Source organism: Helianthus annuus, chromosome 10, assembly GCF_002127325.2.
Source record: "Helianthus annuus cultivar XRQ/B chromosome 10, HanXRQr2.0-SUNRISE, whole genome shotgun sequence".
In the NCBI taxonomy this organism is placed as follows: Eukaryota; Viridiplantae; Streptophyta; class Magnoliopsida; order Asterales; family Asteraceae; genus Helianthus; species Helianthus annuus.
The window spans coordinates 82,720,148-82,733,831 of record NC_035442.2 but is presented as its reverse complement, the minus strand read 5'-3'; the positions used below and the strand labels follow the sequence as shown (position 1 = coordinate 82,733,831).

The 13,684-nt window shown below is 42.4% G+C and overlaps 1 protein-coding gene across 1 annotated transcript; it reads left to right on the top strand.

Annotated features, from left to right (window-relative positions):
• Positions 1-223: 223 nt before the first annotated feature.
• On the top strand, positions 224-1,363 carry LOC110881969. The gene has a single exon (XM_022130089.1). It carries the CDS (start codon positions 224-226, stop codon positions 1,361-1,363), a length of 1,140 nt encoding a protein of 379 aa, XP_021985781.1.
• The last annotated feature ends 12,321 nt before the right edge of the window (positions 1,364-13,684 follow it).

Sequence of the window (13,684 nt, the reverse complement as noted above, 5' to 3'; positions counted from 1 at the left end):
ACGGGGCCAACAGTGGCTGGTCCCAATGCTCCGCTTGACGATTATGAAGATGAATTTGTTGAGGCGGTGCCTACTGAAGTGTCAAAATTTATGAGTAGTACTTCGCTTGGAAGCAAAGCTGAGGGGGCAAGCACTCCCGGTCAGAGTGGTTCTCATGGATAGTTTTCTTTCATGGAACATAAGGGGTTTGAACCATCCCCTAAAACAAAATGAGGTTCGTCTTATGCTGTCGGAAAATAAGGTGTCTGTTTGTGCTATTCTAGAATCGCATGTGGAGGTTGCTAATCTGGATAAAGTTTGTAACAAGGTGTTCAGAAATTGGAGTTGGACGTCTAATGGGGGTCTTTGTGATCGGGGTACTAGAATTATCCTAGGATGGAATAGTGATATTGTGGATGTTATGATTTTGTCTCAATCTGATCAAGTTATTCATGCGCAATTATGGTCCAAAACTGATAATACTAGTGTCTTCGGGTCTTTTGTTTATGTAAAAAATAAATATCAAGACCGTAGGGCTCTTTGGGAGAACTTAGCTGGGCATGCAATTTTGTGTACGGATAAGCCTTGGTTTGTCATGGGCGATTTTAACTCGGCGCTTCATATGGAGGATTCACTGTTTGGTACGTCGATTCAAACTATAGGTATGCGAGAATTTTATGAATGTGTCAAGAATTCGGGCCTCTTTGATGTGAAGGGTCATGGTATGCAATACACTTGGAACCAGAAGCCGAAGGAGGGTATTGGTTTACTTCGTAAGATTGATAGGGTCATGTGTAATGTTAAGGGTTTAGACATGTTTCCTGACGCTTATGTTTTGTACCATGCGTATCGGGTCTCGGACCACACCCCCTGCATTTTAAAGCTTACAAACGTGCCTAAAGGGTCTAAGCCGAAACCGTTCAAGTTCGCGAATTTTATTACTTCTAAACCGGAGTTCAGAATTTGTGTCGAGCGAGAATGGGTGAAGACGGTTGATGGGATTTCTATGTTCTCGGTTACCTCTAAGTTAAAAAACTTGAAGCCAGGTCTTAGGAAAATCCTGAACCAACAAGGGAATTTACACTTAAAGGTGAGTGAGTTGCGTAAAAAGCTTGATGAGATCCAATGCCTGCTAGACAAGAACCCTCTTGATGTTGAGCTTCGTAATAACGAATCGGAGTGCCTAAAGGAGTTCCAGATTGCGGCGTATGATGAGGAATGCTTCTTGAAACAAAAATCAAAGGTTGAGTGGCTTTGTACCGGGGATTCGAATACAACCTTTTTTCACAATAGCCTGAAATGTAGAAACGCTAGAAACAAGATTCATTGTATTCGGGATGTGGCTGGAACCCGATATGAAGGGGATGCGGCTTCGGACGCGTAGTAAATCACTATGCGGGCTTCTTAGGAATGGAGGATCAAGTTGCTAGTATTGACTTGTCGGATGTATGTGTTAATACGCTTAGTCCGGAAGTGGCAAGCAACATGGTCAGACAGGTTAATCCAGAAGAAATTAAAAAGGCTATGTTCAGTATTGGTGAAAACAAAGCTCCGGGGCCGGATGGTTACACGTCTGCCTTTTTCAAGCATGCATGGGATATTGTGGGGGCTGAGGTTACAAAAGAGATTCTGGATTTCTTTGAGAACGGTAAAATTCTGAAGCAGTTGAATCATACAATTTTGGCTCTAATCCCTAAAGTTGATACCCCGGATTCGGTTTTGGATTACCGTCCAATATCTTGTTGCAATGTTCTCTACAAATGTATAAGTAAAATTATAACGGAGAGATTAAAGGGGTGTTTGGAGACCCTGGTTAGCATTAATCAATCGGCGTTTGTGCCTGGTAGGAGGATTTCGGATAATATCCTCTTGACGCAAGAACTGATGCATAATTACCATCTAAACAAAGGCCCGCCAAGGTGTGCATTCAAAATTGACATTCAAAAGGCGTATGACACTGTTAGTTGGTCGTTTCTAGAACAGATTCTTTGTCAGTTTGGTTTGCATAGAAAGATGGTGAACTGGATTATGGCGTGTGTTACCACGGCTACCTATTCATTGAGTATAAACGGTAATCTCCATGGGTTCTTTAAGGGGAGAAGGGGGCTTCGTCAAGGAGATCCAATGTCTCCTTATTTGTTCACTCTTGTCATGGAGGTGCTCACTTTACTCCTTCAACATAATGCTCGTTCAAGCACAACGTTCAAGTATCATGCAAAATGTGTAAAGCAGAAAATTATTAATGTCTCTTTCGCTGATGATTTGTTTATTTTTGTTCATGGGAGTGTCTCTCCGGTAAACAGAATAAAGGAGGCGTTGGAGTTGTTCACTAATATTTCGGGACTAGTTCCGAGCCCTGCAAAGAGTACGGTCTTTTTCTGTAATGTTAGTCAGCAGGTTAGGCAGCATATTCTCAACATTATGCCGTTTCAGGAAGGCACCTTGCCTGTTCGGTATCTTGGTGTGCCGTTGATTACCACGAGGTTAATGGCAAAAGATTGTAAGTTGCTGGTGGATCGTATGGAGAAGAAAATTGATAACTGGATGACAAAGACTCTCTCGTTTGCGGGTAGGTTGCAGCTGGTTAACTCTGTTCTTTCAGCCATGCATTTATATTGGGCTTCGGTATTCATGATTCCGGCTCGTGTTACCAAGGAGTTAGAAAAGCGTATGCGGCGTTTTCTTTGGAATGCGGGAACGAATGGGAGAATCAAAGCAAAGGTGGCGTGGAATGATATATGTCTGCCAAAAGCGGAAGGTGGTTTGGGTATTAGATGTATTGCGGATGTCAACAGGGCCCTCATTACTAAGCATATTTGGAGTATCCTCTTAAAAAGGAACTCGTTATGGGTGCAGTGGATCTATACTCATAAACTGAAAAATCAGAATTTTTGGGAGGTACAAGGTAAAGGTAGTATGACGTGGGGTTGGAGGAAGATTTTATCCATTCGGAATGCGGTTCGGCCGTTTTTTTGGAGCATCATTCGGAGTGGTAAGCAAACGAATGTGTGGAGCGATAATTGGTGTCACTTGAGTCCTCTTAGGTCTTTTATAACACCAAGACACATTGCGAACGCGGGGTTTAATCTTCAAGCCACGGTGGCAGAATTACTAGATGAGAATGGGCAGTGGAAATGGCCCCAAGCATGGTACGATGTATACCCGGTTCTGATTGGGTTAACTGTTAATCAACAGGACCCCCAGTTAGCGGACCGAATGGTTTGGAAGGACGTAGAGGGTCAAGATCAGCACTTTAGCTCATTGGAAGTATGGCATACATTACGGACTCGTGACACTCCAGTTAAGTGGGCTAGTATGGTTTGGTTTAGTCAATGTATCCCGAGACACTCATTTCATCTTTGGTTAGTCATAAAAAACAAGCTCAAAACACAAGATCGATTGGCGGTTTGGGAAGTGGGCAGCGAAACGAACCGGAGACTCATGTGTTGTCCTCTTTGTAAACATGGTACGGATTCTAGAGATCATTTATTTTTCGTGTGTGGTTTTGCTTCACAAGTCTGGTCGAACATAAGGATGTTGGTGGAACTGGATAACGTTAATGATTCTTGGACCTCGATTGCGGATTGGATGGAACACAATTCGGATTCCAAAAGATTCAAACACATCGTGTGTAAGCTAGCAATATCGGCCTCATCTTATTACATATGGCAAGAGCGGAATAACCGGCTGTTTACGTCAAAGGAGTGCACGGCTAAACAGGTGACCGAGAAGATTAAAAACATTGTCCGGCTTCGGCTAATGGGTTTCGTTTACAAAGGAAATATGGATTATCAAAGGACGCTTACAAAGTGGCAGAACCTGTGTAGGGCATCGGATGAAGACCCGGGCTAAGGACCAAGATTTTGTGTTGTCCGTTTGGTTGTAATTGTTTGTCTTGTTGGTAGTGTTTTGGGCTGTGTGTCGTCTTTGGTTGTACGTTGATGTTGGTCTTGTTTTCTTGTTGCCTAGTCTTGGTATGCCAGGACTAGTTGCGTGTGCTATGTCAGGCACATGCTCTGTTCTTTTTGGTTATTTATAAAATTTACCGGGGTAACCCTTTACCCAAAAAAAAACAACTAGTTGAGCGAGTTCACAGTTAATAGCTCAATAATCGTAATGGTATCGTAAGCCTTGTGTTCGTTCATTAAGTCATGTATCGTATTAGATCGTATCGCGGCCCTCTAGGCATGTATGCGAAGATTTGGGAAGTTCTCAAGTATTCTAAACAAGGTATATTTGTATTCCGGCCACCCGGCACCTGTGCGAAGTTTTGTGTATAGTTCGCAGCCTTCCTAGGCATGTGTGCGAAGATTAGTCATATTATCGTAGCCAACCCCGGCGTGTATGCGAAGATCAGTTCTATTAGTATCACTAGTCTAGTAGTATCTTATCAATAACCTTCCTCACCCGAGGATCATATCACTAATTTCCATTATCCAGGTAAGTACAAGTAAATAATCAAATCCCATTCCCACCCTGGGAACCCCATGCCTTGGCTGTGTGAACTCACCTTGATTTGCTCGGTATGTTAATATTATGTGCTCGAAAGTAATCAGTCAAACCCTATAGTTATGCACGTATTCTCAATCAGTTCAAGTTTGTAAAGTTTCACATGCAATCTATGTCATAACATGTACTTAAGCAATTATCACGTATCACGCAAGCAGGTAAACAAAGTCGTGCGATTCATGTTTCATGTAAGTGTCATTTACAGTTTGCACTATCATGGTTATTCATAACATACTTGACAGGGTTAACATACGTAACAGAATAATAAACTAACAGAGTTAATTATCTAATTGAGTTCACAAACAATTAGGTTATCAGCTTACCAACATAACTAAAGTTTGTTTGTTTAACAAAGTTGCATACTCGGACATGCCACCCTTACAAAACTCGGACAAGGAGTGCCCCCCCCCCTAAAACTCGGACCACTTCCCTCCTGTTAAAACTCAGACATTTGCTTGCAACATGAAAAAGTCGGACCATGGGGGGTGGGGGTTAAAACTCGGACAGGGGGGTGGGGATATACAAAAGGTTGGACAAAGGGGCAAGGGCTCAAAATTCGGACCAAGGGGCTCCTCTTGCAAAAGCTCGGACCACACACCCTCCAACAAAAGTCGGACTACCCCCCTGGTATCACTAAAAGTCGGACCAGGGTCTTGAAGTTAAAACTCTGACCATTGATCAAGAATAAAGCTCGGACAACAGTGTAGATTATAAAATTCGGACATACATAATCAACTAAAGGTCGGACTAGCATGCCATCCAAAAATTCGGACCACAACAATACAACTAGGGTTACAAAACTCAGACTTGTTTCTTTGGTATAAAATTCGGACAGTATGATGTTTAAGGGTTCAGATTTTTAATCTAGAAACTCAGACAACAATCAAAACTCAGACAAACATATTCAGACTTTTGTGACTTCACAAAACTCTGACTATTTACTCCGAACTTTAACATACGTGATTTCCAAAGCTAATACACAGAATCATTGGGACAGTTACACTTACGTTCATGCGATCAGGAAACCCTAATTCATACATTTGCATAACAGAAATCACTTATCAATCAATCATTCTATCATGACTTGTATCTTAACATCAGGCAATTGATTACACACTAATCTAAATCATTTCTCAATCATCAGCATTCAATCAATAATCACAGAACTATCATATAAAGAACTAGGGTTTACAAGGATTACAAGAATCAAGAAATGAGAACAATTAAAAAATCAATAAACATTTACCTTGAATTGATTCTAGTTAGAGTGTGGAATCAACAGTGATGAATAGCTTGTGCCAATGATGAAGATGATGAATGCCAGAGAAGATCAGAGAATGAAAGTACGTGTTTTTGTTTCTTTGGTGATGATTAGTGAAAAGGGATTAGGGTTTAGAATGATTTAAGTTTCACTAATTCCTCCATACATCCCTAAGTATCATATTTTACACAAGTACACCATCTCACAACTGTGACAACTCGAATTTCCAAGATTCTATTTCGTATTTATTGCACGTTCATGTATTGATTAGTCGTGTATTTGCACAATTGATTGCCATGGGATTATATATGTTTTGATTATTGGATTGTGCATAGTTGTTTGTTATTTGTGAAATTGGTAAATATATGAACTTGGTGGTGAAATTAGGAAATGGTTATGAGATGGTGTGCATGTGTAAAATATAATACTTAGGGATGTAAATGGTAATTAGTGAAATCCTAGATACTTAACCCTAATCTCAACTTCACTAATCACTTTTTCACAAAAACCAAAGCACGTACACTCATTTCTCTAGCAATCATCATCACCATCATCATTGGCAAGATAATCATCACTTTCGATTTATCTATTTCTCTAGAATCATCCAAGGTAATTGTGTTATCATTTGTTATTAATCGTTTGATTGTTAGCAATACTTAATTCTTGTAATGCGTGTAAACCCTAGTCTTCACATGATGCTTCTGTGTTTTTGATTGATGTTGATTGTTGTGTTATGAAGATGATTAGTCAGATAATCAATTGCTTGATGATTGTGATGCGTAAGATGTAGACATGGTGGTCATTGCTTTGATCAGTGTATTGCAGACGTATGAATTTAGGGTTTCATGTTCGTATGATAGCAAAACGTAACTGTTATGATCCCAATGACCGTAGGAGAAATTGTTTATCTGAGTTTATTCATGATTTGATTGTCTGAGTTTTAATGAATGATGGAGCCCGACTTTCTTTGATATCATGCATGTCTGAGGATTTTAAGTAGCAAACATGAGGTCCGAGGTTTAATATCCAAGTTCTATCCGAGTTTAATGAGGGCATGTGAGGTCCGAGGTTCTTTATATGATCAATGCCCGACCTTTAAAACCCTTGATAGGTCCAAGTTCTTGATAGAGATTAAGAGGGTGTCCGAGTTTCATACCTCAGGACACTAGGACCGAGTTTGTGAGCCAACATATGGTCCGACTTTGTGAATGAGGTGCTGTCCGAGTTTGATGATCATTATGCATGTCCGAGTTTAATTAATGGACTTGAACCTGACTTTATATAGATGTAATTGTCCGAACATTATGCTTAAACATATGGTCCGAGTTTCATTAAAGAAACTCTGGGCCGAAGTGGGTTGCCTAGCATGATCCGAGTTTAATGGATTACCTTGTGGACCGAGTTTAATGATGGTGTTGTGTCCGAGTTTAATATGATCATCCATATCCGAATTTGTATGTTGATTATATGTCCGAAGTTGTATGATATATCATGTGTTATCCGAGTTTCAAACAGGGGAACCCCCCCCCACACTTGTCTGATATTGTGAAACTGTATGATGCTGTGTAATTGTCAACTTGAAACAAGTAGCTGCATGATATATTATGTTAGTCCTGTTAAGCCTGTATGACACTTTGATTCCTTGATTTCGTTAAACATGTGAAGTACTTACACTGTTAAAGGTATAAAGAGTGTTAACAGGGGCCACTAGAATAATGTACACGTAAGATTAAACCATGAAATCAGGGACGCTACGCATGAATTACGTGAATAGAATTGACTGCTTGCATGATGTATGATTCTGTATATGATTGTATGATACTGAATGCAACTGTATAATCCTGCATGAATGAACGATCTATGTGATATTATCCTGCATACAATAAGCACACAAAACACAGTTACTTGAATGTCAATGATTTGTAAACCCTAGTTTGATGCAAACACTTACATCGTATCATGTGCAACACATCCTAGGTCGTGTGTTACGGACTTAGAGATTTATAAACCCTAGAAGCAATAACATACCGAGCAAACCAAGGTGAGTTCACACAGCCAAGGCATGGGGTTCCCAGGGTGGGAATGGGATTTGATTATTTACTGGTACTTATCTACACTGGAACGTAGTGATGTGATTTGATGAACTATGGTACATTCTCCGCTGATTGAACTACGACTAGACTAGTAACACTTATTGAACTGATCTTCGCACACCTGCCAAGAGTTGGCCGCGATATTATGACTGACTTCGCACACCTGCCTTTGGAAGGCCGCGAACTGTAATTTACTAATCTTCGCACACCTGCCTGGTAGGCCGCGATACAGATAAACCTAGTCTAGAATACACGGGATGAACATCCCCTAATATCTTCGCATACCTGCCTGGGAGGCCGCGATGGAAACTAATATGATACAAGACATAACGAACGAACATACTACTACTCAAATTTCAAATTTCAAATCCGTTTGATGCACTTAGGGATGATGATGGTGATCAGGAAGGTAAAACTGTGGGGCGAATAGAGAAAAAAGAGAAACAGGTGACTGATAGGCAGGATTCGGATGAAGAGGAGGTCGTTGAAGTCTACAATGAAACGAGTAAATTTATGACATCGGGTCTACATCCTTTTTCTTCGAAAGCAGGGGCAAGCACCTCTTCCACAAAATTCTCTAATGGATAGGCTGTCTTTGGTTCGTTTGAAGGGGTTGCCGGTTTGTGGCAGCTTTATTTTTGATGATGGCGGTTGAGATTTTGTTTTTGTTTTGCATTGTCTCGTCTACTAGATCTTTTCTTTGATGTATAGTAGGCTAGGTTATGGGATGTCATAGGTAATTTGTTTGCTTTGGTTTACATATATGGGGCATGTCCTGTATATGAACTAGTGTGGAATTCATCCTCACTACTTGTACTTATTTGCGTTGGAATTTTATAGAATCACCGGGGTAACCCTTTACCCAAAAAAAAACATACTACTACTCACACTGTACTATTTCTGAACTGTTAACTGTGAACTCGCTCAACTAGTTGTTGATTCTCTGCTGCATGCCTTGCAGGACATTAGGTACATATGGAGCTTGCACAGGGAGGAGCAGGTCGTTGTGGAGCATGGATCGTGGATGCCATGTTAAATCACTTAAAACATTTGAACTTATGTTACACGTTTGGGTTTTCATACTTATGCTTCCGCTATACTTTGAAACTATGATTATGTTTTGATCACCTATCGTATTGAATTACTGGTTTACATTTATTATACTTGATATTAATTACATGTTCGATATGATTGGTGGCTTGATCCTGGTCAGTCACGCTCCCAAGCGGTGATACTCCGCAGGTGGATTTTGTGGGTGTGACAGATTGGTATCAGAGCCATTGGTTATAGAGAACTTGGTTTTAATATGGGAAAACGTTTTTTATTAAAACCAGACTATAACCAGAACAGTGCTCTCAACGATCCACAACGACGCTTCGCTCCACGTGCAAGACTCGACATCCTAGGTAATAAGGTTTATGTTTATTACCTGCTCGCTAGAACTGCATAGAACTTTGCTCGTAGTATGCTTACATTACTTTGCTCACTACTTGTTATTGCTTAAGAACACTTTTACACTCTTCTGTCATCGCACTATTCGCGAACCTTTCTCACCTATATTGCCTTTGATGTGAAGATCAATGGCCGGACGTATTAACATGACTCAAGCCCAGCTAGAGGCTCTTGTTCAGGCTCAAGTTGCTGCGGCACTTGCAGCTGCTCAAGCAGGTAGTATACCCTGCAGTATAGACATACACTAGGATCTTTAGATCCTACATAAATTCTCGTATTTAACTTTGTCCTATTCGTACACAATAGGTCAACACGCGCAGCAGCCTGTCTGCACTTTCAAGAATTTCATGGATTGTCGCCCTAGCACGTTCAGCGGCACTGAAGGAGCGGTTGGACTCCTCCACTGGTTTGAAAAGCTCGAGTCAGTGTTCGAGATGTGTGAATGCCCTGAGGCACGCAGGGTTAAGTTTGCCACTGGTACTTTGGAAGGGATCGCGTTGACTTGGTGGAACGCGCAGGTACAGATCTTAGGGTTGGCAGCTGCTAACGCCACACCCTGGAATGACTTCAAGGAATTGATTAAGCGTGAATACTGCACTAGAGAAGACATTCACAAGTTGGAAGACGAGCTGTATAACTTGAAAATGGTTGGATCAGAGATTGAAGCGTATACTAAACGGTCGAATGAGCTGGCTGTGCTGTGTCCAACTATGGTGGACCCTCCATACAAGTGCATTGAGATGTATCTCAAGGGATTGGCGCCAGAGATCCAGAGCCACGTTACCTCGGCTAATCTCGACAACATCCAGGAAATTCAGCGCCTTGCTCATCGTATTACAGATCAGGCAGTGGATCAGAACAGGCTGCCAAAACGTGTCAAGGCTACCACAACTGCTGTCACTACTTCTGCTACTCCCAGTGACAACAAGAGAAAATGGGAAGGGGATTCCAGCAAGGGATCAGTTTCTGTTCAGTCTCAGCAGCGCAAGACAAATGACTACCAGAATTCGAGTCAGCAATCATCTGGCAGTCAGGGGCAGGGTGGATATCGGGGAATTCACCCACTGTGTAATAAGTGCAACAGACACCACAGCGGAAGATGTCGCAGGGAACAATGTCAAAGATGCCTCAAGATGGGTCATGAGGCTAAGGATTGTAGAAGCTCACGGCCAGCAAATCAGAACCAGGAACTCCCACCGCCAGCTCCACAGAACCAGCAGCAGCAACCACAGCGTGGAAACCGGGGATGTTTCCAGTGTGGGGCAGAAGGTCATTACAAACGCGATTGTCCTCAGTTGAACCAGAATCAGAACCACAACAATAACCAGGGCAACGGGAACAACAACAACAACAGGGGAAACAACAACAACAATGGCAACGAGGCAAGAGGTCGAGTTTTCGTGTTAGGACGAGGAGACGCAATGAACGATATTTGAACTTATAACTTATCTTGGGTTTTCATTATTATCTTTACGCTACTCAAACAAAGTATGGTTTGAACATCAATTGTATTGGGTTTTACGAATTATTTTAACTGCTATACTTTATGTTTGATATGATGGATGGTTTGATATTATTGAGCGCACCTGCCGTATTTATGGACCTTATGAACAGGGTGTGCAAACCTTATCTTGACAAGTTCGTCATTGTCTTTATCGACGACATTCCGATCTACTCCAAGAGTCAGGAGGAGCGAGCAGCACTTACGTCTTATCTTGGAACTTCTTCGAAAGGAGCAACTGTACGCAAAGTTTTCAAAATGCGACTTCTGGCTTCGTGAAGTCCACTTCTTAGGCCATGAGGTGAACAGGGATGGGATTCATGTCGACCCATCCAAGGTAGACTCGATCAGGAACTGGCCTGCACCGCGTACACCAACGGGAATACGCCAATTCTTGGGTTTGGCGGGGTACTAGAGTCGATTCATTAAAGACTTTTCGAAGATCGCGCAGCCGCTTACTATGCTGACACAGAAAGGTGTGACCTACAGTTGGGGAGATTCCCAAGAGACCGCTTTTCAGTACCTAAAGGATAGGCTTTGCTGTGCACCTATTCTCTCATTGCCGGAGGGCACAGATGACTTCGTGGGTTTATTGTGACGCATCGATACAGGGTCTTGGTTGCGTATTGATGCAACGGGATAAGGTTATTGCTTACGCTTCACGCCAACTTAAGATACATGAACGGAACTACGCGACGCACGATTTAGAGCTGGGAGCTGTTGTTTTCACGCTTAAGATATGGCGACACTACCTGTACGGTACCAGGTGCACGATTTACACCGATCACAGGAGTCTCGAGCATATTCTTAAGCAAAAGGATTTGAACATGCGTCAACGGAGATGGGTTGAACTTCTGAACGACTACGAATGCGCCATCAAGTATCATCCAGGCAAGGCCAATGTTGTGGCCGACGCCCCCAGTCGAAAAGACACTTTACCTAGGCGTGTACGAGCTCTGTAGCTCACTATTCAGTCTGATCTTCCTGCACAGATACGAAATGCTCAGGTTGAAGCATTGAAATCCGAAAACGTCATGGCTGAAGCCTTACGCGGTTCAAGGCAACGATTAGAACAAAAGGAAGACGACGCCTACTAGGTGACAGGACGTATTTGGGTCCCACTATATGGCGGCTTACGAGAACTTGTGATGGATGAAACTCATAAGTCTCGCTACTCGGTACATCCAGGTTCGGATAAAATGTACCCCGATATCAGAACTACATATTGGTGGCCTAGCATGGAGGCCCGCATTGCAACTTACGTCGGCAAATGTTCGACTTGTGCGAGAGTCAAGACAGAGTACAAGAAACCCTCAGGCCTACTTCAGCAGCCTAAGATACCTCAATGGAAATGGGAAGAGATTTCCATGGACTTTGTTACAGGCTTACCTAGATCCCAGCGTGGGAATGATACTATATGGGTGATCGTGGATCGACTCACCAAGTCTGCACACTTCCTGGCTATAAAGGAAACGGATAAGTTCTCCACTCTCGCAGACATCTATCTTAAAGAAGTTGTTTCGAGGCACGGGGTGCCCACCTCCATCATTTCGGATCGGGATGCACGATTCACGTCAGAGCTATGGCAAGCGAAGCACAAATCCTTCGGCTCACGATTAGACATGAGCACAGCATATCACCCTCAGACAGATGGCCAGTCTGAGCGCACGATTCAAACTTTAGAAGACATGCTCCGAGCGTGTGTTATTGATTTCGGCAACGGCTGGGAAAAGCACCTCCCTTTAGTGGAGTTTTCATACAATAACAGTTATCATACCAGCATACAAGCCGCTCCGTTCGAGGCATTGTACGGACGTAAATGCCGGTCACCTCTCTGTTGGGCAGAGGTGGGGGGATAGTCAAATTACGGGTCCAGAGATTGTAGTGGACGCCACAGAAAAGATTGCACAGATACGACAACGTATGACGGCAGCACGCGACCGTCAGAAAGCCTACGCGGATAAGCGTAAGAGGCCATTAGAGTTTCACGTCGGGGACCGGGTTTTACTAAAAGTCTCACCCTGGAAGGGTGTGGTTCGTTTTGGTAAACGGGGCAAATTAAATCCGCGGTATGTCGGACCGTTCGAGATCACTGAAAGAATAGGCCCAGTAGCCTACAGACTGAACCTACCAGCTGAACTCGGTGCAGTTCACAATGTATTTCACGTGTCGAATCTGAAGAAGTGTCTGTCAGATGAGACCCTCATAGTTTCTTTTTAAGGAACTCACTATCGACGAGCGGTTGCAGTTCGTCAAGGAGCCAGTTGAAATCACGGACCGGGATGTTAAGGTCCTCAAACACAAGAGAATCCCTCTTGTTCGAGTTCGTTGGAACTCCCGACGTGGCCCAGAGTACACCTGGGAACGCGAAGATCAGATGACAGAAAAGTACCCCAGTTATTCGAAACCAATGCAACCACTACTGAGGCTGAAGCTACTACTACTGAATTTCGGGACGAAATTCCAAATCAACGGGGGGATGATGTGACACCCCAGGAAAACCAGTGAACGATATAACTTACCTAGCTTCCTCAGTGAGTGCGTACCAAATTTCGGGACGAAATTTCTTTTAAGTTGGGGATAATGTGACAACTCGAATTTCCAAGATTCTATTTCGTATTTATTGCACGTTCATGTATTGATTAGTCGTGTATTTGCACAATTGATTGCCATGGGATTATATATGTTTTGATTATTGGATTGTGCATAGTTGTTTGTTATTTGTGAAATTGGTAAATATATGAACTTGGTTGTGAAATTAGGAAATGGTTATGAGATGGTGTGCATGTGTAAAATATAATACTTAGGGATGTAAATGGTAATTAGTGAAATCCTAGATACTTAACCCTAATCTCAACTTCACTAATCACTTTTTCACAAAAACCAAAG

Bases quoted from the DNA above. Each gene is read 5' to 3' on its own strand.
- LOC110881969 (XM_022130089.1), top strand. From the start codon at position 224: ATGCTGTCGGAAAATAAGGTGTCTGTTTGTGCTATTCTAGAATCGCAT.